This window comes from Felis catus, chromosome A3 (assembly GCF_018350175.1).
Source record: "Felis catus isolate Fca126 chromosome A3, F.catus_Fca126_mat1.0, whole genome shotgun sequence".
Classification (NCBI taxonomy): domain Eukaryota; kingdom Metazoa; phylum Chordata; class Mammalia; order Carnivora; family Felidae; genus Felis; species Felis catus.
Window position 1 is genome coordinate 50079525 of NC_058370.1, and position 26409 is coordinate 50105933.

General features: G+C 41.6%; 1 protein-coding gene and 1 pseudogene across 8 annotated transcripts in view; both read right to left on the bottom strand.

The window, feature by feature from the left end:
* Positions 1 to 107: 107 nt before the first annotated feature.
* On the bottom strand, positions 108 to 10252 carry LOC111559892 (annotated as a pseudogene).
* A 9795-nt stretch (positions 10253 to 20047) lies between these two features.
* Positions 20048 to 26409, bottom strand: part of NINL (ninein like) — a 174583-nt gene continuing 168221 nt past the window's right edge. For 7 of the 8 annotated variants that reach the window (XM_045053960.1, XM_023251527.2, XM_045053958.1 and 4 more), the window contains 2 exons: positions 24819 to 24932; positions 20048 to 21030 (listed from right to left, as the gene is read on the bottom strand). In XM_045053960.1, coding sequence (XP_044909895.1) covers positions 20839 to 21030; positions 24819 to 24932 — 306 coding nt within the window. In that variant the 3' untranslated portion in view covers positions 20048 to 20838. The remainder of the gene's footprint in view (positions 21031 to 24818; positions 24933 to 26409) is intronic. The other variant, XM_045053959.1, reaches the window with a different exon arrangement.

The window sequence follows — 26409 nt, forward strand, 5'->3', positions numbered from 1 at the left end:
ACTTATTAAAAAAAACTCTGCCTAACATAGTTTTATTTTTTAAATAACAAATATATTCCAGCTTGCAGAGACCTGGGGGAGCAGGTGTCACATACCAACTTTCCTTGTCATTTCCCTACAAATGCTGCCACCATTGGTGTCCCTATTCTCCCTCTCGCCAAACCTGCTAATTCTTCAATCTCAGCATTGAATTTATGTATTCTCATTCCATTGCTTCTTGGCCCTTATTAGCATTTGAAGATCCCACACTTGTCATCAGTCGTTCAAGGTAACTGCTGAGACTGATTCCTTTCATGGTGACTGTGGCTTCTTCAGTCAAAACAGTTTTATCTGGGTCCTGAGGATGTGGTTTGTATAGAAGTCTCACCTACTGAAGCCATATTTGTAAATAAAACATTAATAGATTAAAATCCCTTTGTTTTCTCTGTAGGATCCACTACAGAATGTTCTTGCGCATGTTTTAGTTTTATTCCAATATATGAAGTTTATTGTCAAATTGGTTTCCATACAACACCCAGTGCTCATCCCAAAAGGTGCCCTCCTCAATACCCATCACCCACCCTCCCCTCCCTCCCACCCCCCATCAACCCTCAGTTTGGTCTCAGTTTTTAAGAGTCTCTTATGCTTTGGCTCTCTTCCACTCTAACCTCTTTTTTTTTTTTTTTCCTTCCCCTCCCCCATGAGTTTCTGTTAAGTTTCTCAGGATCCACATAAGAGTGAAACCATATGGTATCTGTCTTTCTCTGTATGGCTTATTTCACTTAGCATAACACTCTCCAGTTCCATCCATGTTGCTACAAAGGGCCATATTTCATTCTTTCTCATTGCCACATAGTACTCCATTGTGTATATAAACCACAATGTCTTTATCCGTTCATCAGTTGATGGACATTTAGGCTCTTTCCATAATTTGGCTATTGTTGAGAGTGCTGTTATAAACATTGGGGTAGAAGAGCCCCTATGCATCAGTACTCCTGTATCTCTTGGGTAAATTCCTAGCAGTGCTATTGCTGGGTCATAGGGTAGGTCTATTTTTAATTTTCTGAGGAACCTCCACACTGTTTTCCAGTGTGGCTGCACCAATTTGCATTCCCACCAACAGTGCAAGAGGGTTCCCATTACTCCACCTCCTCTCCAGCATTTATAGTCTCCTGATTTTTTCATTTTGGCCACTCTGACTGTCGTGAGGTGATATCTGAGTGTGGTTTTGATTTGTATTTCCCTGATGAGGAGCGACGTTGAGCATCTTTTCATGTGCCTGTTGGCCATCTGGATGTCTTCTTTAGAGAAGTGTCTATTCATGTTTTCTGCCCATCTCTTCACTGGGTTATTTGTTTTTCGGGTGTGGAGTTTGGTGAGCTCTTTATAGATTTTGGATACTAGCCCTTTGTCCTATATGTCATTTGCAAATATCTTTTCCCATTCTGTTGCTTGCCTTTTAGTTTTGTTGGTTGTTTCCTTTGCTGTGCAGAAGCTTTTTATCTTCATAGGTCGCAGTAGTTCATCTTTGCTTTTAATTCCCTTGCCTTTGGGTATGTGTCAAGTAAGAAATTGCTACGGCTGAGGTCACAGAGGTCTTTTCCTGCTTTCTCCTCTAGGATTTTGATGGTTTCCTGTCTCACATTCAGGTCCTTTATCCATTTTGAGTTTATTTTTGTGAATGGTGTGAGAAAGTGGTCTAGTTTCAATCTTCTGCATGTTGCTGTCCAGTTCTCCCAGCACCATTTGTTAAAGAGACTATCTTTTTTCCATTGGATATTCTTTCCTGCTTTGTCAAAGATTACTTGGCCATACTTTTGTGGGTCTAGTTCTGGGGTTTCTATTCTATTCCATTGGTCTATGTGTCTGTTTTTGTGCCAATACCATGCTGTCTTGATGATGACAGCTTTGTAGTAGAGGCTAAAGTCTGGGATTGTGATGCCTCCTGCTTTGGTCTTCTTCTTCAAAATTACTTTGGCTATTCGGGGCCTTTTGTGGTTCCATATGAATTTAGGATTGCTTGTTCTAGTTTCGAGAAGAATGCTGGTGCAATTTTGATTGGGACTGCATTGAATGTGTAGATAGCTTTGGGTAGTATTGACATTTTGACAATATTCTTCCAGTCCATGAGCACGGAATGTTTTTCCATTTCTTTATATCTTCTTCAATTTCCTTCATAAGCTTTCTATAGTTTTCAGCATACAGATCCTTTACATCTTTGGTTAGATTTATTCCTAGGTATTTTATGCTTCTTGGTGCAATTGTGAATGGGATCAGTTTCTTTATTTGTCTTTCTGTTGCTTCGTTATTAGTGTATAAGAATGCAACTGATTTCTGTACATTGATTTTGTATCCTGCAACTTTGCTAAATTCCTGTATCAGTTCTAGCAGACTTTTGGTGGAATCTATCGGGTTTTCCATGTATAATATCATGTCATCTGCAAAAAGTGAAAGCTTGACTTCATCTTTGCCAATTTTGATGCCTTTGATTTCCTTTTGTTGTCTGATTGCTGATGCTAGAACTTCCAACACTATGTTAAACAACGGCAGTGAGAGTGGACATCCCTGTCGTGTTCCTGATCTCAGGGGAAAAGCTGTCAGTTTTTCCCCACTGAGGATGATGTTAGTTGTGGGCTTTTCATAAATGGCTTTTATGATCTTTAAGTATGTTCCTTCTATCCCGACTTTCTCGAGGGTTTTTATTAAGAAAGCATGCTGGATTTTGTCAAAGGCCTTTTCTGCATCGATTGACAAGATCATATGGCTCTTATCTTTTCTTTTATTAATGTGATGTATCACGTTGATTGATTTGTGAATGTTGAACCAGCCCTGCAGCCCAGGAATGAATCCCACTTGATCATGGTGAATAATTCTTTTTATATGCTGTTGAATTCGATTTGCTAGTATCTGAGAATTTTTGCATCCATATTCATCAGGGATATTGGCCTGTAGTTCTCTTTTTTTACTGGGTTTCTGTCTGGTTTAGGAAGTAAGTAATACTTGCTTCATAGAACGAGTCTGGAAGTTTTCCTTCCCTTTCTATTTTTTGGAATAGCTTGAGAAGGATAGGTATTATTTCTGCTTTAAACGTCTGGTAGAACTCCCCTGGGAAGCCATCTGGTCCTGGACTCCTATTTGTTGGGAGATTTTTGATGACTGATTCAATTTCTTTGCTGGTTATGGGTCTGTTCAAGGTTTCTATTTCCTCCTGATTGAGTTTTGGAAGCGTGTGGGTGTTTAGGAATTTGTCCATTTCTTCCAGGTTGTCCAGTCTGTTGGCATATAATTTTTCATAGTATTCCCTGATAATTGTTTGTATCTCTGAGGGATTGGTTGTAATAATTCCATTTTCATTCATGATTTTATCTATTTGGGTCATCTCCCTTTTCTTTTTGAGAATCCTGGCAAGAGGTTTCTCAATTTTGTTTATTTTTTCAAAAAACCAACTCTTGGTTTCATTGATCTACTCTACAGTTTTTTAGATTCTATATTGCTTATTTCCGCTCTGATCTTTATTATTTCTCTTCTTCTGCTGGATTTAGGCTGTCTTTGCTGTTCTGCTTCTATTTCCTTTAGGTGTGCTGTTAGATTTTGTATTTGGGATTTTTCTTGTTTCTTGAGATAGGCCTGGATTGCAATGTATTTTCCTCTCAGGACTGCCTTTGCTGCATCCCAAAGCGTTTAGATTGTTGTATTTTCCTTTTCATTTGTTTCCATATATTTTTTAATTTCTTCTCTAATTGCCTGGTTGACCCATTCATTCTTTAGTAGGGTGTTCTTTAACCTCCTTGCTTTTGGAGGTTTTCCAGACTTTTCCTGTGGTTGATTTCAAGCTTCATAGCATTGTGGTCTGAAAGTATGCATGGTATGATCTCAATTCTTGTATACTTATGAAGGGCGGTTTTGTGACCCAGTATGTGATCTATCTTGGAGAATGTTCCATGTGCACTCGAGAAGAAAGTATATTCTGTTGCTTTGGGATGCAGAGTTCTAAATATATATCAAGTCCATCTGATCCAATGTATCATTCAGGGCCCTTGTTTCTTTATTGACTGTGTGTCTACATGATCTATCCATTTCTGTAAGTGGAGTGTTAAAGTCGCCTGCAATTACCACATTCTTATCAATAAGGTTGCTTATGTTTGTGAGTAATTGTTTTATATATTTGGGGGCTCCTGTATTCGGCGCATAGACATTTATAATTGCTAGCTCTTCCTGATGGATAGATCCTGTGATTATTATATAATGCCCTTCTTCATCTCTTGTTACAGCCTTTAATTTAAAGTCTCGTTTGTCTGATATAAGTATGGCTACTCCAGCTTTCTTTTGACTTCCAGTGGCATGATAAATAGTTCTCCATCCCCTCACTCTCAATCTAAAGGTGTCCTCAGGTCTAAAATGAGTCTCTTGTAGACAGCAAATAGATGGGTCTTGTTTTTTTTATCCATTCTGATACCTTATGTGTTTTGGTTGGCACATTTAGTCCATTTACATTCAGTGTTATTATAGAAAGATATTTGTTTAGAGTCATTGTGATGTCCATAGGTTTCATGCTTGTAGCGATGTCTCTGGTACTTTGTCTCACAGGATCCCCCTTAGAATCTCTTGTAGGGCTGGTTTAGTGGTGATGAATTCCTTCAGTGTTTGTTTGGGAAGACCTTTATCTCTCCTTCTGTTCTAAATGACAGACTTGCTGGAGAAAGGATTCTCAGCTGCATATTTTTTCTGTTCATCATATTGAAGATCTCCTGCCATTCCTTTCTGGCCTGCCAAGTTTCAGAAGAGAGATCAGTCACGAGTCTTATAGGTCTCCCTTTATATGTTAGAGCACGTTCATCTCTAGCTGCTTTCAGAATTCTCTTTATCCTTGTATTTTGCCAGTTCCACTATGATATGTCGTGCAGAAGATTGATTCAAGTTATGTCTGAAGGGAGTTCTCTGTGCCTCTTGGATTTCAATGCCTTTTTCCTTCCCCAGATCCGGGAAGTTCTCAGCTATTATTTCTTCAAGTACACCTTCAGCACCTTTCACTCTCTCTTCCTCCTCTGGAATACCAATTATGCGTATATTATTTATCTTTAGTGCATCACTTAGTTCTCTAATTTTCCCCTCATACTCCTGGATTCTTTTTTATCTCTCTTTTTCTCAGCTTCTTCTTTTTCCATAATTGTATTTTCTAGTTCACCTATTCTCTCCCCTGCCTCTTCAATCCGAGCCGTAGTTGTCTCCATTTTATTTTGCAGCTCATTGATAGCATTTTTAGCTCCTCCTGGCTGTTCCTTAGTCCCTTGATCTCTGTAGCAAGAGATTCTCTGCTGTCCTTTATACTGTTTTCAAGCCCAGCAATTAATTTTATGACTATTATGCTAAATTCACTTTCTGTTATATTGTTTAAATCATTTTTGATCAGTTCATTAGCTGTTGTTATTTCCTGGATGTTTTTTTGAGGGGAATTCTTCCGTTTTGTCATTTTGGATAGTCCCTGGAGTGGTGCAGGGCTGTGGGGCACTTCCCCTGTGCTGTCTTGAATAACGTGCATTGGTGGGCGGGACCGCAGTCAGAACTGATGTCTGCCCCCATCCCACCACTAGGGCCACAGTCAGACTGCTGTGTGCTTTCTCTTCCCCTCTCCTAGGGGTGGGATTCACTGTGGGGTGGCGTGGCCCATCTGGGCTACTTGCACACTGCCAGGCTTGTGGTGCTGGGGATCTGGCATATTAGCTGGGGTGGATTGGCAAGGTGCACAGGGGCAGGGGGGGGCAGGTTCAGCTCGCTTTTCCTTCGGAGATCCGCTTCGGGAGGGGCCCTGCAGCACCGGGAGGGAGTCAGACCTGCCGGAGGGATGGATCTGCAGAAGCACAGCGTTTGGTGTTTGTGCGGTGCAAGCAAGTTCCCTGGCAGGAACTGGTTCCCTTTGGGATTTTGGCCGGGGGATGGTCGAGGGAGATGGAGCTGGCAAGTGCCTTTGTTCCCCTCCAAGCTGAGCTCTGTCATCCGGGGCTCAACTCTCCTTCCTGTTGTCCTCCAGCCCTCCCGTTCTCCGAGCAGAGATGTTAGCTTATAACCTTCCAGATGTCAAGTCCCCCTTGCTGTCAGAACACACTCTGGCCCCTCCGCTTTTGCAAGCCAGACTTGGGGGCTCTGCTTGGCAGGCGGGCCGCCCCTCCCCCTCCCCGGCTCCCTCCCACCAGTCCGTGGAGCGCGCACCGCCTCGCCGCCCCTCCTACCCTCTTTCGTGGGCCTCTCGTCTGCACTTGGCTCCGGAGACTCTGTTCTGCTAGTCTTCTGGTGGTTTTCTGGGTTATTTAGGCAGGCGTAGGTGGAATCTAAGTGATCAGCAGGACGCGCGGTGAGCCCAGAATCCTCCTACACCATCTTCCCAGGATCTCCTCTGCACATGTTTTAGTTCTTGCTGCACCAATAAGAGATTTCACAATGGAAGGCAGTCCCCTCTGTACTGAGAAGTCTATGGCTGTGCAGCTTTCCAGGGGGATCTGTCTGTCCAGTACATCGGTTGCAACCATGCTTGGGTTCATAGGTTTTGGGTTATTTCTGCACTGCAGCTGTTTTAACAGTTTCCCATGGGTAGTCAAAGACCTGCTCTGAAGTCTACATCTTTATGGTGCTGGTACCTGCATGAAGTCCAGGGGGCCCCTGGAGGACAAGGAGGCCAAAAAGTCACACTTGCCCTGCCCTGCCCCCAGCCACCCCACCGCCATTTTAATTTATTTCTATTTTTTTTTAATGTTTATTTTTGAGAGAGAGAGAGGGTGTGAGCAGGGGAGGGGCAGAGAGAGGGAGACACAGAATCTGAAGCAGGCTCCAGGCTCTGAGCTGACAACAGAGCTTGATGTGGGGCTCAAACTCATGGACCGCGAGATCATGACCTGAGCTGCAGTCACTTAACCGAGCCACCCTGGTGCTCCTGAATTTCTTTTATATAATCTCTTGCTGTATAGGGAGAAGGTAGGTCTCTGCATCTTATGTTGTTTCTGGTGATGTGCATTGTGTAGGCCCCAAGCTGGATTTCTGGGATATGTGTTTCCAAATCAACCTGGGCAGGTGGAGCTGATGGTCTATCAAAATTCTCAGTATATATAATGTTTAATGACAATAATATGTATCATCTGGCTATTTGGGAAGGCAGAAAGGAAGGACACAGTGGATTTTGCCCATTTCCAATAGCAATGCCTGGTCTGGCTCTTGTCTGCTTGTGAATTTGTGAGGTGGCTACCAGTATCACCACTTGGAAGAGGGAAATAGAAACTGGGGCTAGAAGAGAAACTTTGTGCAAGTTCCCCCATACCCAGATTCACACTAAAAAGTCACATGAAGCGGAGGGCACCTTCTGTTTTTTGATGAAATGTGAATAGTAGTGGCTGGAGAGGCACAGAGTGCTCCTATCTGGTAGTCTGTGGCCTTTCTCCACCCGGCCCCTGCACGAGCAGCCCAGTAATCTGAAAGAGGCATTCAAATTTGAAAGTCCAGATAACCCCAGCACCTGGCATATGCTGTATGTGCAGTTTCATTTTTACATGGGAAATGTTTCTGTCCAAAATTATATTCAAGAAACCAAGTTATAGAAAGACTTTACTTGAGATGTGAATTTGTATATTTTCATAGTAGACCTACTTAGGTCCATAGGCTGTCCTTTGCAGATTATTTTCAAAAAAAATTTTTTTTTCAACGTTTATTTATTTTTGGGACAGAGAGACAGAGCATGAACAGGGGAGGGACAAAGAGAGAGGGAGACACAGAATCGGAAACAGGCTCCAGGCTCTGAGCCATCAGCCCAGAGCCCGATGCGGGGCTCGAACTCACGGACCGCAAGATCGTGACCTGGCTGAAGTCGGACGCTTAACCGACTGCGCCACCCAGGCGCCCCAAGCAGATTATTTTCATTATCAAAAGAATTTCAACCCATAATTTTTGTAGCCGGATCAGATTTTCACCTAAATCTCTATGGATAAACAATAAGGAAAAATTCCCTAGTGAGTGGGGTGGATGATGTTGCCATTTTAACTGTGGGTCTGTAGCCACTCCCTTGTATTCTACTCCCAGAGCACATGGAAGCATGCAGCCAGGTGAGCCCTGCAGTCCACACAGGTCTGCTGTGAGGATGCATGGCTATGGAGCACATTGCTGTGTTGCCAGCCCAGCAGCATTCCCGAATTTAAACTATATGATGTATTTTTGTATTTAATTTCCCAAATAAAATAATAAGTATATTATTTACTTGAAATGAATGTATACTAGTTGGAAATTTGGAATTTGGGGGCTTTATTGATTTATATTGACTACCTTTCTATTTAGAATTGTGGTTAGATTTTTAAACATTTTTTTTTAAATAATTAAATCTTTTTTTAAAATTTACATCCAAATTAGTTAGCATATAGTGCACCAATGATTTCAGTATACTCCTTAGTACCCTTACCCATTTAGCCCATTTCCCCCTCCCACACCCCCTCCAGTAACCCTCTGTTCTCCATATTCATGAGACTCTTCTGTTTTGTCCCCCTCCCTGTTTTTATATTAGTTTTGTTTCCCTTCCCTTATGTTCATCTGTTTTCTCTTAAAGTCCTCATATGAGTGAAGTCATATGATATTTGTCTTTCTCTGACTTTCACTTAGCATAATACCCTCCAGTTCCATCCACATAATTGCAAATGGTAAGATTTCATTCTTTTTGACTGCCGAGTAATACTCCATTGTGTCTATATATATATAGACATATATATATATATATGCCACATCTTTATCCATTCATCCATCTATGGACATTTGGGCTCTTTCCATACTTTGACTATTGTTCATAGTGCTGCTATAAACATGGGAGTGCATGTGTTGCTTGGAAACAGCACACCTATATCCCTTGGATAAATACCTAGTAGTGCAATTGCTGGGTCATAGGGTAGTTCTATTTTTAGTTTTTTGAGGAACCTCTGTACTGTTTTCCAGAGTGGCTGCACCAGCTTGCATTCCCATAAACATGTATTTTCTTATGCAGGTAATATACATGCAGCTAGGGAAAATAAGTTAATGTAGGAAATGAAAGTCTGTTCCCCCTTCCCTAGCAGACACTGCCACCAATGTGCTCACTGCTAACTCATCTCACACAAAGTCCAATCCCATTTCTTTCTAAATGGTTTCCTAGTTATTGTCAATTTAGTCCTAATGTGAGTGGAGTCTTTTTTCTATTATATTTCCTAACTGGCTGCAGCTGAAACATGTAAAAAGCTGCAAATTATGATGACTTGGCCACATCCTAGTATTTATATAAACTCATTTTTTCATATTGATATTGTCCAGAACTTCCAGAAAAATGACCACTGCTAGCAACAAGTGGCAGCTTATCTTTTTCCTGACTTGGTTGGATGCCAGTCTTCTTTCTCAACTTTTCTATTCCATACTTGAGGAAAAATTCCAAAACCTGTGGCCTCTCTCAGTGCAACTTGAAGTCTCAAAATAAATTCAATGTTGTAATTAAAAATAAAACAATGGTTGGGGCGCCTGGGTGGCTCAGTCGGTTGAGTGCTGATTTCAGCTCAGGTCATGATCTCATGGTTTGTGAGTTCGAGCCCCGCATTGGGCTCTGTGCTGACAGCTTGGAGCCTGGGGCCTGCTTCGGATCCTGTGTGTGTGTGTGTCTCTCTCTCTCTTTGCTCCTCCCCCACTCATGCTCTCTCTCTTAAAAATAAAAAAACATTAAAAAAATTGTTTTAAATAAAAAAACAGTGGGGAAGATGGCAGAGCAGCATGGAAATTCTCTGCTTCTTTCGTCCCTGAAATGCAGCTAGATCAGCACCAAACCATTTTGCACACCTAGAGAAATTGATCTGAGGACTAATGCAACAATCTGCATAACTTGAGCCACAGAACTCGGCAAGTACACGGCACAGAGAGATGAACTGGGGGAGAGAGAAGCCATGGAGGGTGGGGAGCTGTTTTTGCCGAGGGCAGAGACAGGGAAGAGTACAGGAAAAGCACTCCCCGCAAAAGCAGCTGGTGACTAGGAGAAAGAGTGGGAACACCTGCAAGGAACTGAAGAAAGGGAAAAGGAGAAAGGAGAGGGTTTATACAGAGCTCTGCAGCTCGATACGTGGATACCTGGCGGTGCTCTGATGGGAAGGGCAAATCTCCAGGAGCAGTGAGGTCCGAAGTGTCCTAGGGCCACACAGGAGGGGAAGTACTTACCCTGCAGGGAGGACATTTGGTAGAGGCTGTGTGGCCTCCCCACAAGCAAAGGGCCCAGCAGACCCCAGATTACAGCCATGTTTGCTGGTGTTGAAACTAAGATGCCGTAGCAGGATTCTCCCACAGAGTCGTGACACTGAGGCTTTTTGATTTCCAGGAAGCAACTTTATTCGTGCCAGCACCGCTCAGTTGGTTTTGTACCCAAAGAACTGAGCACTGAACCTCACATGGCATAGTTTTTTATACATTTTCTATTTATTTGTCTCCCATATATGGTAACACAGATAAACATGCAGTCTGATTAGTCTCCGTTTACAAAGTCAAGAGGGATGTCACAGAGGCACATAGCCAGGTTGCCTTGAAGTTTTCTCTCCTTTTTCTCCCCTCTCCTTAGGGAGGGGACCCTACCACAACGCTAGGGTGGCATGAAGCCTGGTGCCAGATGTGTGTTGTGATTTACCATAGTCCCTAAACTGCTGCTACACAATTACACAAAAATTCTCTGGGGCTGGCTAGCACCTGGCCGCAGTCTCAGGGCCTCTGCAGAGGCGCGGTTGCATGAGGACACTCAGAGAACAGGCCAGCATCTGGCCATTGCTCGAGGCCCTCCCTCAGGGGGCCAGAGTGGGTTCAAGCTGCAGGGTGCTCAGAAGTAAGGGGTTTGGAAACACAGCCCCATATGAGATGAAATTCGGGAGGTGTTAGGATGTCCTTGGAACCACAGTAGAGGGGATGGCCATCTTGCCAGTGCAAACCAATGAAAAGCCCCTAGTAGCGTGCCAGAATGAATTGAAGGTCAACCAATCACCGAGACACAGCACGACCTGACACGAAAAAGGCCCACCCGGACCTAAACCCGGAACTGCTGCAGCTTAAAAACCCCACCCCACCACACCTGGGTGCAACTTCCCTGACTACTCTCTCTCTCTCTCTCTCCCTGAGTCACGGAACCTCACCCGAGACCTTAGTTCCCAAATAAAGCCTTTGTTAAAATTTTTTAGCCTCTGACTCCTATCTTTACCCTGCCTTACCCCTGACCCTAACAGGAGGGAAGTGACATTTGGCAGGCTGATGGCTTGGTCACCGACAGCGTAGAAGGAGGGAGTAGAAAGAAGCTGAAGACAAAGGAGGGGTGCTTAATTGCCAATTGGCAAGAGCACAGAGTTCTGATGCTAGAGACTGGGAGGCTGGATGATGCCATTTTCACCTCTCCCGCACATGGCATACATGCATACACAGGCCACACTGATCCACCACAGTAAGCTAAGCAGCACCACCTACAGGAGAACAGTGCCATTACACAAAATCCCATCAAACTGCATCAATCAAGCCCTAGAGAATGACCACACGTCTCTCTTCTTGCTTAGTGTACAGACTTATAAAGTGCTTCAGTTTGACTTCTAGGGGAAAGTCTTTCTGTTCGATGGTTCATCTATTCATTTTTTTTTTCTTTTCTTATTCTTGGACACAGAAAGAGGAAAAAATTATTTTTATTTTCTGTTTTTATAAAAAAAAGATTTTTAATTTTTTCTACTGTATTTTTTATTATTTTTTGTAAAATTTTTTAGTCTATTTTACTTTCTTCATTCCATCTTATTCCATTTTATTGTAGACATTTTAAAAATATTTTAAAACTTTTTCTTTTTTAACTTTTCCTTTTCTTATTCTTTCTTGTCTAGCCTATCAAGCCTCTTTCAAAAACCAGACAAAAACACACCTAGGATCTAGCTTCCTTTATTTGATTTTTTGTGTTTTTAATTTTTTTAATTTAATTATTTATTTTATTAATTCTTTTCCTTCCTGCAAAATGGCAAAAAAAAAAAAAAAAAAAAAAAAAAAAAAAAAAAAAGGAATTCACTCCAAAAGAGAGATCAGGAGGAAATGACAGCCAGGAACTTAACACAGATATAAACAAGATGTCTGAACCAGAATTTAAAATAACAAGAATACTAGATGTGGCTGAAAAAACCATAGAATCCCTTTCTGCAGAGACAAAAGAAGTAAAATCTATTCAGGATGAAATTAAAAATGCAACAACTGAGACACAATCATTAATGGATGCCACAGAGGCAAGGATGGATGAACCAGAGCACCAAATCAGCCATATAAAAGACAAACTTATGGACAATAAATAATGAAGCAGAAAAAAAAAGAGGGAAACTAAGGCAAAAGAGCATGGAATTAGAGAACTCAGTGACTCATTAAAAAGGAATACCATCCAAATCATAGGAGTCCCAGAAGATGTAGAGAGAGGAAAAGGGGTAGAAGGTTTGTGTGAGCAAATCATAGCAGAAAAATTTCCTAACCTGGGGAAAGATGCAGAAATAAAAATCCAGGAAACACAGAGAAGACCCAGTAGATTCAGCAAAAACTGACCATCACCAAGGCATATCATAGTCAAATTCACAAAACACACAGACAAGGAAAGAATCATGAAAGCAGCAAGGGAAAAAAAGTCCTTAACCTATAAGGGAAGACAGGTTCACAGCAGACCTATTCACAGAAACTTGCTAGAAAGTGGCAGGATATATTCAATGTGCTGAATCAGAAAAATACGCAGTCAAGAATTCTTTATTCAGCAAGACTGTCATTCAAAACAAAAGGAGTGATAAGGAGTTTCCCAGATAAATAAAAACTAAAGGCGTTCATAACCACTAAACCAGCCCTGCAAGAAATTTGGGGAGAAAAGATAAAACAAAACAAAAAGATCAAAAGCAACAAAGACTAGAAAGGACCAGAGAACACCATCAGAAACTCTAGCTCTATAGGCAACAGAATGGCAATAGGTTCATATCTTCCAGTACTCATTCTGTCAATGGACTAAACACTCCAATCAAAAGATATAGGGTAACAGAATGGATAAGAAAACAAATCCATCTATATGCTGTTTACAAGAGACCCACTTTAGACCTAAAGACAACTTTCAGATTGTAAAGAAAGGGGATGGAGAACCATCTATCATGCTTTCTTTCCAAAAGAAAGCCAGAGTAGCCATACTTATATCAGACAATCTAGATTTTAAAAGACTCTAACAAGAGATGAAGAAGGGCACTATGTCATAATTAAGCAGTCTATCCACCAAGAAGATCTAACAATTGTAAACATTTATGCCTTCAATGTGAAAGCACCCAAATATATAAATCAATTAATCACAAAGAAACTCATTGATAATAATACCATAATGGTAGGGAACTTCAACACCCCACCTACAGCACTGGACAGATCACCTAAGCAAAAAATCAACAAGGAAACGATGGCTTTGAATGACACACTGGACCAGATGGACTTAACAGATATATTCAGAACATTTCATCCTAAAGCAGCAGAATATACATTTTTCTCCAGTGCACATGGAACGTTCTCCAGAATAGACCATATACTGGGACACAAATCAGCCCTAAGTAAGTATAAAAAGATCGAGATCATACAGTGCATATTTTCAGACCACAACGCTATGAAACTCGAAATCAACCACAAGAAAAAATGTGGAAAGACACAAATACTTGGAGACTAACGAGCATCCTACTCAAGAATGAATGGTTAACCAAGAAGTTAAAGAGGAAGTTAAAAAGTATATGGAAGCCAATGAAAATAACACCACAGCCCAAAACCTCTGGAATTCAGCAAAGGTGGTCATAAGAGGGAAGTATATAGCAATCTAGGCCTTCCTAAATAAGGAAGAAAGGTCTCATATACACAATCTAACCTTACACCTTACAGACATTGACAGAACAGCAAATAAAACCTAAAGTGAGCAGAAGACGGGAAATAACAAAGATTAGAGCAGAAATCAATGCTATCAAAAACAAAAATAAAAACAACCCAAAAAACAGTAGAACAGATCAATGAAGCCAGGAGCTGGTGCTTTGAAAGAATTAACAAAACTGATAAACCACTAGCCAGGTTGATCAAAAAGAAAAAGAAAAAAACCCAAATAAATAAAATCAAGAATGAAAGAGGAGAGATCACAACCAACACAGCAGAAATAAAAACAATAATAAGAGAATATTATGAGCAACTATATGCCAACAAATTGGGCAATCTGGAAGAAATGGACAAATTCCTAGAAATATATAAACTACCAAAAATGAAACAGGAAGAAATAGAAAATTTGAACAGACCCATAACCAGTAAAAAAATGGAATTAGTAATCAAAAATTTCCCAACAAAAAAGAGTCCAGGGCCAGATGGCTTTCCAGGGGAATTCTACCAAACATTTAAAGAAGAGTTAACACCTATTTTTTTTAAGCTGTTCATAAAAATAGAAATGGAAGGAAAACTTCCAAACTCATTCTACGAGGCCAGCATTACCTTGATTCTAAAACCAGACAAAGACCCCACTAAAAAGAAGTTCTACAGGACAATTTCCCTGATGAACATGGATGCAAAATATTCTCAATAAGATACTAGCCAACCAGATCCAACAATAGATTAAAAGAAATATTCATCACAATCAAGTGGGATTTATACCTGGGATGCAAGGCTGGTTCAATATCTGCAAATCAATCAATGTGATACATCACAATAAAAGGACAAAAACCACGTGATCCTCTTAACAGATGCAGAGAAAGCATTAGACAAAATACAGCATCCTTTCTAGATAAAAACCCTCAAGAAAGTAGGGATAGAAGGATAATACCTCAAATTCATAAAAGCCATATACTGCTTATATCATCTTCAACAGGGAAAAACTGAGAGCTTTCCCCCTAAGGTCAGGAAGACGACAGAAATGTCCACTCTCACCACTGTTTTTCAACATAGAATTGGAAGTCTTAGCTTCAGCAATCAGAGAACACAAAGGAATAAGAGGCATCAAAATTGGAAAGAAGTCAAACTTTCACTCTTTGCAGACGACATGATACTCTATATGAAAAACCCAAAAGATTCTACCAAAAAACTGCTAGAACTGATCCATGAATTCAGCAAAGTCGCAGGATATAAAATCAATGCACAGAAACCGGTTGCATTACTATACATAATAATGAAGCAACAGAAAGAGAATTCAAGGAATTGATCCCATTTACAACTGCACCAAAAACCATAAAATACCTAGGAATAAATCTAACCAAAGAGGTGAAAAACTATACACTGAAAACTATAGAAAGCTTACGGAATTGAAGAAGACACACACCAAAAAAGGGGAAAATAGTCCATGTTCCTGGATTGGAAGAACAAATATTGTTAAAATGTTGATACTACCCAAAGCAATCTACCTATTTAATTCAATCCCTATCAAAATAACACCAGCATTTCTCATAGAGCTAGAACAAACAATCCTAAACTTTGTATGGAATTAGAAAAGACCCCAAATAGCCAAAGCAATCCTGAAAAAGAAAACCAAAGCTGGAGGCATCACTATCCCAGACTTCAAGATGTATTACAAAGCTGTAATCATTAAGACAGTATGGTATTGGCACAAAAACAGACACTCAGATCAATGGAACAGAATAGAGAACCCAGAAATTGACCCACAAACATATGGCAAACTAATCTTTGACAAAGGAGGAAAGAATATCCAATGGAATAAAGACCGTCTCTTCAGACAGAAAATAGTCTTGCAAAAACTGGACAGCGAAATGTAGAAGAATGAACCTGGACCACTTTCTTACATCATACACAAAAATAACCTCAAAATGGATGAAAGACCTAAATGTAAACAGGAAGCCATCAAAATCCTCGAGGAGAAAGCAGACAAAAAACCTCTTTGACCTTGGCCGCAGCAACTTCTTACTCAACAAGTCTCCAGAGGCAAGGGAACAAAAGCAAAAATGAATTTTTGGGACTTCATCAAAATAAAAGCTTCTGCACAGCAAAGGAAACAATCAGCAAAACTAAAAGACAACCAATGGAATGGGAGAAGATATTTGCAACATATCAGATAAAGGGTTAGTATCCAGAATCTATAAAGACTTACCAAACTCAACACCCCAAAAACAAATAATCCAGTGAAGAAATGGGCAGAAGACATGAATAGACACTTCTCCAAAGAAGACATCCAGATGGTCAACAGACACATGAAAAAATGCTCAACATCATCATCAGGGAAATTCAAATCAAAACCACAATGAGATACCACCTCAAACCAGTCAGAATGGTTAAAATTAACAACTCAGGCAACAACAGATGTTGGCGAGGATGTGGAGAGAGAAGATCTCTTTAAACTCCTGTTGGAAATGCAAACTGGTGCAGCTACTCTGGAAAACAGCATGGAGGTTCCTCAAAAAATTAAAAACAGAACCAGCCTACAACCCATAATTGCACTACTAGGTAAATATCCAAATGATACAGGTGTGCTGTTTAAGGGACACATGCACCCCAATGTTTATTGCGGTGCTATTGACAATAGTCAAAGTATAGAAAGAACCCAAATGCCCATCGATGGATAAATGGATAAAGATGTGGTGTTGTGTGTGTATGTATGTGTGTGTGTGTGTGTGTGTATATATATATATATATATATATATATATATATATATATATATATGGAGTATATATATATGTATGTATATATATGGAGTATATACACACACACACACACACACACACACACACACACACACACACACACAATGGAGTATTACTCGGCAATGAAAAAGAATGAAATCTTGCCCTTTGCAACAATGTGGATGGAACTAGAGGGTATTATGCTAAGTGAAATTAGTCAGAGAAAGACAAATGTCAAATGACCTTACTCATATGTGGAATTTAAGATACAAAACAGATGAGCATAAGGGAAGGGAAGCAAAAATAATATAAAAACAGGGAGGGGGACAAAACATAAGAGATTCTTAAATACAGAGAACAGAGGATTGCTGGAGGGGTTGTGGGTGGGGGGATGGCTAAATGCACAATGGGCATTGAGGAAGACACTTGTGGGATGAGCACTGGATGTTATACTTAGGGGATGAATCACTGGATTCTTCTCCTGAAATTATTGCACTATATGCTAACTAACTTGGATGTAAATTAAAAAGTAAAAATAAATTTAAAAAATAAAACAATGGTAATTAATCTATGATTTTTCTAAGTATGGTTTTGGAACTTGAGTAATGATCATATGGTTTCTTACTTGTGTTATGAATTACATAAATAGAATTTTGTTCTGGCACTAGGTGGCTCAGTTGGTAGAGTATGTGATTATTGACCTTGGAGGCATGAGTTCAAGCCCCACATTGGGCACATAGATTACTTAAAAAAATGAAATGTAGAATTTTTTTTGTTGAACTACTTTGCATTCCCTGGGCTACATTCTTCTTGGCCATGGTGTGTTCACTACTCAGGTTATCAGCTGAGAGATTTGATTTGCTCTTCATTTGTTGGGGAATTTCCCAACTGTGAGTAATGTTGGTTTACAGTGCTTTGGACGAGGGGAATGTGTACATGTGCATGTGTCTATATGTGCGTTGTCAGTGGTGTTAATTATCTGTCCCTATGAAACAAGCCACTCAACATATGGTGTCTTTATGCCACAACATTTTATTAGCTCTCATGATTCTGTGGGTTGATGGGGCTCAGCTGGGGCATTCTACAGATCTTACTTGGGTTCTGCACGCATAGTTAAGACATTGGAAGTGGGTGCTGCTATTTTTCTGAGAGGCTAGGCTTGGTACTGAACGAGTCCCACTTCCATCACAGCCCACCAGTCAGCCCAGATGAGTGAAGGCACTGTGAACCCCACAAAGACAGGAGTACAGGGTGGCCACCATAGCCAGATTTGGTGTTAGTGTTCTGGTGTCTCAAATGAGTTGATGCTCATTCCTTTGTGGTTTTTTTTTTCGACGTTTTTATTTATTTTTGGGACAGAGAGAGACAGAGCATGAACGGGGGAGGGGCAGAGAGAGAGGGAGACACAGAATCAGAAACAGGCTCCAGGCTCTGAGCCATCAGCCCAGAGCCTGACGCGGGGCTCGAACTCACGGACCACGAGATCGTGACCTGGCTAAAGTCGGACGCTTAACCAACTGCGCCACCCAGGCGCCCCTCATTTGTCTTTTAAAAACAGAATTGTAACCTTAAAAATAGCTTTAATACTTACAGAACAATTTGGGTATGAATCTTTGGGGGAGAAATGTTGACCTTTGATAAATTTTTAAATTTTCTTTAATTTTTGGTCAAAGTGTTGACTTTTTCTTGAGTAAATTTTAGTTAATTGTATTTTTCCAAATCAATTTTAATCTGTATTTTGAAGTATATTGAAATGTTTTACTTTTCTGTACATATGGTCATTCCTAATATTATATATCTGCTTTCCCTTTTTTGTCTTAGTCATACAAGTTTTTAAAAAATGATATCTATAATGATATGTATTAATTTTTCCAGATGTAGAGGGAGATGCAGATTTCAGATGATGTATTGCTTTAAACAATTTATATTATTTAGGATGGGTTGAATTTATTATTCTATTTTGTGATTTTACAAGAAACAATATATTCACATGGTACAAAACATATGTGTATAGGGGCACCTGGGTGGCTCAGTCAGTTAAGCATCCAACTCTTGATTTCCACTCAGGTCAGCCACACAGTGTCTGATACTGAGCACAAAAGTAGGCATAGACAGTATATAAGTGAATAGGTGTGACTATGCCATTCAAACTACAAAAACAGGCCATGAAGCTAACCTATAGTGTGTAGTTTGCCACCATTGTTCTTCTATTCCTTGACTTCTGTGATCTTCATTATTTCCTTTCTTCTGCTCACTTTGGGCTTCTTTGTTCTTCTTTTTCTAGTTATTTAAGGTGGAAGTGGAGGTCATTGATTTGAGACATTTTTAATACAGGAATTTAAGACTATGAATTTTCCACTAAGTAATGCTTTAGCTCCACACCTCAAATTTGCTAAGTTGTGTTTTCATTTCCTTTCAGTTCAAAATATTTTCTAATTTCTCCTGATTTCCATGAACTGAATAGTTCATGAATTATTTAACAGTGTATTATTGTTTCTAAATATTCGAGCATTTCCTAGATATCATTCCGGTCTTCATTCCTAATTTAATTCCATTGTGGTCAGAGAAAGTACTCTGTATGACTTAAATTGTTTTAATTTTTTTGTGACTTGTTTCAAGGTCCACAACATGGTCTATCCTTGTAAATATTCTAGGTGCACTTCTGCTGTTGTTGGAGACTATAAATGTCAATTGTTTGATAGTATTGTTCATGTCTACTAGATCCAATCTCCTTGTTACTCCAGTCCCAGCCAGAAGTCCACAGTGAATGAAGAACTGTGCCCTTTGATGAGTTTTGACAAATGTATACAACCATGTAACTCAAACTATATTGAAACTATTTTAACAACTAGTAGAACTAGTTCCCATTCATTGCTCTTCTTTTTAAAATTTTCCATATTATTTTATTTGCTTATCTAGCTGTACATGTAAACTTTAGAACTGTCCAACTCTGGACAAGGGGTTGATTGGAGAAAGGAACACCCACTTGTGTTTTTATTGGAGCTATATTACATTAATCAGTTAATTTAGAAGAACCAACTTTATGTTGTTGAGTCTCCCTATCCAAGAACTGATCTTTCCATCTGTTCTGGTCTTTTTAAGTAGGCTCCATGCACAATGTGGAGCTTGAATTCACAATCCCCAGATCAAGAGTCGTATGCTCTGCCAACTGAGCCAGCCAGGCAGGCACCCCTATTCCAGTCTTTTGTGTATTTCCATAGTGCTTTAAGACAGACAGAAGGAGACAGGGCACAGCAGCTTGAGGGTAGTGGCTGACTCCAGGAAGGAGAAGGAGGTTGACAGCAACAGAACAGGGGCTGCACCTCTATCTACATGTAGCAGAAGGATTTTAATACATCTAGTTGATGGGCACAGGAGTGTTTCTTATAAAACTATTTTTCTATTTAAAATATTTAATAAAAACTTAAACTTAGAAGTTAAAACAATTTTAATAGAAAAGTTTTTGTAAATACAGTGATTCTTCATTGTACAGTAGTTTATTCTCATAAACCAAATAACCATAACTTATGTATATTTTGGATATAAAACTAGACTTTTCTTTTTTCTTTACATATAATACAATTTCCAGTGTGATGACATTTCAATGAGGGAAAGATTGCATTCGCAATACCATCATCCCTGAGACCACAGACCTAAAATAAGCGCTCTCCAAACATCTTCCTGTGGTAGAGCAGTCCCTGAAGAGGGGCTTCCCCTCCATTGTCTTTGATTGCAGGGTTGACTGTCTCAGCAAGAAGTCTTTCTAGAATGTTTGTACAGACACAGCTTGAGAATGCTAATGATCTAAACCCAAAGCAATAACAGTGAAAAGATGAAACTGTCCAGAGCCCTTATTTTTCATTTTACTCTCTGTAGCCAAGGTCAAAAGTACAACATTGAAATTGATTGATTTTACCATTTTTCTTTTAGTCTTACTTCACTGAAAGCTACCCATAATTGTTTCACCACTGAGTAGCAAAACTGAGAATTTTACCAGAGAAATTACCCAGGACTACTAATAAAAATGTAGTCTTTTCCAGCATGTCTATTTCCTGAGCAGCTGGCACAGTAGACATTTTTAAACACGTGTAAGGTGAACAAGAAATCAGAAATCTATGTCCAAGGGTGCACAACCAATGAACGTTAGGATATTATGACATCATGGTGGCTTAATTTTAAAAGATATTCTTTCAAAATGAATTCCAGGAAAACAAGCAACCTTCACACAGAGAGGGAAGCTGAAGCGATCTTACTGATGAGTCTGTTGAGAGCTCTAACTTTTTCTTCCAGGATGCAGTTTTTCTTCTCAGCATCTCGTAGTTTCTCTTCGGTGACCTGAAGTGCCTTTGTCAGGTGAGCATTTTCCACATAGAGATCCTTGAGCAGCAAATGAGATTTTGTGTTCTTTTCAAACTAGGGAGGAGAGAAAAACCATACTTTACTATTATTCTAGTGCAGAAATGTTGCATGACAGCTTGCCCCTCCCACTCTTTCAAGTGTGTTTGGAACACAGTTCCAGGGTTTTTACATATCTCATACACAAACATTGGGTATAATGACAATTTTTATTAAACCTGGCATGAAAGATGAAATTTAAGTCAACTTTATGAGAGTTGATTTTACCATGAAATGAAGATATAAAAAAGATCAAAATCACCAGCCTTAAATTTTTTTTAACCGTTTATTCATTTTTGAGAGAGACAGAGTGCAAGCAGGGGAGGGGAAGAGGGAAAGGGAGACACAGGGCTGAAGCAGGCTCTAGGCTCTGAACTATCAGCACAGAGCCTGATGCAGGGCTTGAACTCGTGAACTGCTAGATCATGACCTGAGCTGATGTTGGATGCTTAACCGACTGAGCCATCCAGCTGCCCTAAAATCACCAGTCTTTAAAAAGGACTACTCAACATAACGTAAAACATGTCATTCTGGTTCTTACCAGTGTGCTCTGCAGGGCCACCATGTCTCACAGGACACACTCTGACACTACATCCACCCTGGGAACCCCAAGTGCATGGGCTGGTCACCACACACGATAGCCATGGCGATGGGGACACAAGGCCACTCTAGTTATGAGTCCTTGTTCAAGATACAATGCCAACCGGGGTCCTAGCCTTGGGCTTCAAAAGTCAATACTACATTCATTCATTCAACAAGTACTGCCAGACATACTGCGCAATGATCTTGCTCTCAAGAGCACATATTCTGATGGAAGTGGACATGCCAGAAACAAATACATGGTGTGGAGGCATGACAAGTGCTAAGAGAAAACCCCACATAACCGAACTCAAGTCTGCCTGCCTGATGTACAGCAAACACAATCACTCAGCATGGAGTTATGTGTCAAGGAGAGATAGCCAAAGGAGGAGATGGAGATGGGAGGGCTGGACTCTAACCTGCCTCCCCCAAGGAGAAGAGTCAGGGATGTTTACAGGCAAACAAAAAAGATCTTGGTGAAAAGTTACAGCTGCACTTACTAGTCCTATTAACACTCAGGTTACTGGTTTCACCAGGAGGCGACAGATAGCTGAGGGAGTTCCTATTTCGGTTGGGGTGAATAGGGAAAGCTTCTCTGTCCGTTGACATTTGAACAGAGTTCTGAACAAAGCAGGGCAAGGAGCACTGAGCCTGTCTGGATGTGAACATTCCAGGCAAAGGGAGGAGCAGGTGCAAAGGTTCAGAGCCTGGCCAGGCTGGGGATGGCTGGAATGGCCAGAGACCTGGGGCTGGGGGGGCATGGCAGTGAGAAGCCCACTGAAAGGAAGTTACAGCTGACACGCTGGCGGGGTGCCACCGAGGGCTGGGGGCAACTAGATCCTGCAGAGCCTTGGAGGCCTCTGTAGGAACTCTGCCTGGTACTCTTAGGGCTGTGAGAGGCCTGGAGGGCTCCGAGTAGAAGGGCCAGCACCTCAACCATGTTGGGAAAGCACTGCTGCCACTCGTGCACTGAGAACATAGCCCAGGAGGAAACAAGGACACTGTAGGGCACAGAGGATGAGAGTGGGAGTGAGAAGAGGCTGGGTTCTGCATCCCTTCTGAGGCTGAGCTGGCGGGTTCACTTGCAGACACTGTGGGGGCATCCACCACAACACCAACATTTTGGACTTCAGCCAGCGACATGAGTGAACACACGGGAAGGCAGGTGAGGGTGTCCAGATAACCCTCTGCAGGTACTTTGGTAAAAAGGGGCAGAGGCAGGGCCAGGGCTCCTTTACCTTTGGATTCAGGTGGCAGTGAGGGCCTGGGAGAAGGGAGGGTCTGGGCGGTGTGGCACATGCATGGTCACAGGTGGCTGGTTCACTTGGCTAGAGCATAAGCTAGTTCTGAGGTGGGGTGGGGTGGGGTGGGTGTAGGGCTGTGGACAGGACCTCACCGCAGAGGGGCAGGTGTGCAGGAGCAACAGGATTTAACCAAGACTGAGGATCTGCCAGGCAAGAGGAAGCAAACTGTGGCTTTGTGTAAGAGAACTACCGTAGGGCAAGGGGGGTCGCCAAGTGTCTGTAACACTTGGAGAGTCAGTGGATGGCAGAGAGGGAGCTGCAAAGCCAGGAGCATGGTCAGGGAGGGAGGTGTGACTCCCAATGGGACCTCCCACCTCCCAGGGAACAAGAGGTGGCCTGGACATTTCATCCTGTTTGGGCTCAGTTCAGGAGCCCTCTAAACAGACTTGACTACTATAATGAAAATATTTCTGCACTCTCATACTTAATTTCTTCTAGCTCTGAACAGAACTATTCTGGAGTAGCTGGTGTTTGGCTGAGCCTTTTCTCTGTCTCCTGCTTCGTTCTAGCCTTGCCTCCCCCTCCCAGCACCCTCCATGCTGGCTGCCCAGCCACCAGTTCTTACTGATTGACCTTGCTGGCTGAATTCAACTGTGGGCTTTCATCAAGCAGAACAGCTATGGCCTTCTTTTTTTTGGTCTTTGCAGCCTATTGAAGCCCAAATATTTTCTTTTCCCCCAGAGTGATTTAAAAATATAGATCATATCATGCTCTTGCTTAAAATCTTCAGATGGCTTCTAACTGCCATCAGAAATAAAATCCCAGGGCACCTGGGTGGCTTCGTCGGTTAAGCATCCAACTTCAGCTCAGGTCATGATCTCATGGTTCGTGTGTTTCAGCCCTGTGTCAGGCTCTGTGCTGATAGCTCAAAGCCTGGAGCCTACTAAGGATTCTGTGTCTCCCTCTCTCTCTGCCCCTCCCCCACTCATTCTATGTATCTCTCTCTCTCTCTAAGAATAAACATTAAAAAAAAAGTAAAATAAAATCCAAACTCCTAACGTTGAGGGGGTCCTGCCCACCCGCACCCACCCATCAGCTCATAGCAGCTACAGCCACCTCCCTGGCAGTCTGCTGATGTACTCCACTTGGTCCCATCTAAGGACATATACCTGAACTGCTCCTCTGCTTGGATGCCCCTCCTGCTCGGGGTCTAGCATGTCCCCTAGCACACAGGGAAACACATGGGTGCCCTTTTATGACACTCCTATTGACTGGAGGTGCTACAGGCATTCAGCCCAACACTGCATAGGACAGTCCCACCACATGAGCACCTCTCTTCCAAAAAGCCAACTTGGCCTCCACTGGGGGGGGGAAGGGGGGGGGTCATAACCAGACTTCCATGGCTGTCATTGGTGTCTGCTCCCATGCCATCTCTTCAGAGTGGTCCCCAACCATCCCCACCACGTGCCATCCATCTCTTCTTGAGAGTGAGCATTTCTCATCACCTGAGGTCATATATCTTGTTATTGTCTCCACTGCCAGAACGTAAGGCCCAGGAGGGCCCATCTTAGAGTCTTCCTAGAACAATGAATGCCATGATACATGACAGGTGCTCAGTAAGTATCTGCCCAGTGACTGAATAAATGAATAAATGAACATCCTTTCTGAGATTATGTGAACACCTCTCAAATGTACCTTAAAACAATTCCCAAAACAAACACAATATACAAATACAGTGTAGGGAATATATTTTAAAAAATCAATTTTTCTATTGATTGATTTTAGCTGTTAATCTTCTGAAAAAAATTTGTACATTCAGTTTCTCAAAGTTTAGATGGAGCCCTAGGTTCAGTGGTTCCAAATGAACATGGGGGCTCTCTGTGTTCTGTGAGGACAGTCTCTCCCTGAATTAGCTACTTGAACACCCATGGAAGGAGAAAGTTCAGAAAGTGCATGTGGCAATGACAGACATCCATCACTGACCTGCTCTTTCAGCTCAGCTACTTTCTCTTGGAGGAGCATGTCCACGTTCTTCAGAGCCCTTCCCACCTCTTCCACCCGCTCCTCACTGTCTTTCAGCTCCTTTTCATGTTCTTCCTGTCACAAAAGGTTACAGACGAATAATTTACATTTCTAAAAGAATCATCTCAGGCTTATTTACTTCAGAGTGGAAATTAGCTAAAATGTACATATCTGAGAGCAAAGGGAGAGCCTTTCATCTGCACAGAGTAACAGACACACAATGTTCTGCCACAGGTCACAAAGCTGACACTGCTCTTTGTAGTTCAAGAATTAGCAGACTGTTTTCCTGGGCATTTAATCATAAATTACTCCAAAGTGAGTTTCCCCAAATGTGTTACTGAGTATTTTTAAAGGATTTCTGATTAAATTTCTGTTTTGTCAATATTCTATCACGGGTGAAGTTATTTCCTGCTTAACATTTTTGCACAATGCGGATAGGTTATTCTTCATTAGGATTTATGCTTCACAAACATCAAATCTTACCGACCTTTTGAGTCTTGCTCCAATTTCTTCCTCATGGAAGCACCCTCTTGTCCTCAGGCTCCTATCTCCACACCCTCCCACCCCGACATTTCCCAATGAACTACACTGTGGCATTTCAGGAGGTAGGTGTTTTCTCAGCCTTTTATTTTTTTTATTATTATTTTTTAATGTTTATTTTTCAGAGAGAGAGAGACAGAATGTGAATGGGTGAAGGACAGAGGCTGAGGGAGAAACAGGATTTGAAGCAGGCTCCAGGCTGAGCTGTCAGTACAGAGCCTGATGCAGGGCTCAAACTCACAAACCATGAGATCATGACCTGAGCTGAAGTCAGACGCTTAACTGACGGAGCCACCCAGGTGCCCCCCCACCCAGCCTTTTAAATTAAACACTTAAGTAGGGTACACACATGCCAAACTATTCAAGCATTTTAAAAGTGCCAATTCTGATGCCTCACACTGATGCTTTTAGTGGGAACCACTGGCACCCAACTTTTACAGATGAGGAAGCTGAAGCAGAGAAGTTAAGTAACTGGCCAAAGTCACTCAGCTAGGAGATGGTGAAGCCTGGATCCCAATCTCTGCAGTCCATGCCCTGAGCCACAGTATCCTGCTCTTTAAGGCAACAACTCTGTTTCTATGTCTCTAGATGCCTAATGCAGTGCCTGATGCACAGCCAGGGTCCCCAAGTGTGTGCCACCACCTCACTGGCCTTTTGTCCCACCATCTTCCTCTTGCTTCCCTCTCATCCTTGCTATCCTTAAATAAGGCCATTACCACCTCAGGGCCTTTGCATATACTGCTCCTGCTACTTGTAGCACTCTCTCCAGATAAGTGAATGGCTTGTTCTCTCAACTCCAGCACATCTTGGCTCAAGTAACACGTTAGTGAGGCCTTCTCTGGCCACCATCCCGCTCCAGAACACTCATCAACTCATCACCATCTGACATGCTATCCTCATGACTCATGTTTTCATTTGTCTCCCCACTACACCAGAATATAGGCTCCATGAGGGCACAGGCTTTTGCCATGTGTGTCTGTTTCTGTATCTCCCCTACCTAGATCAGTGTGCA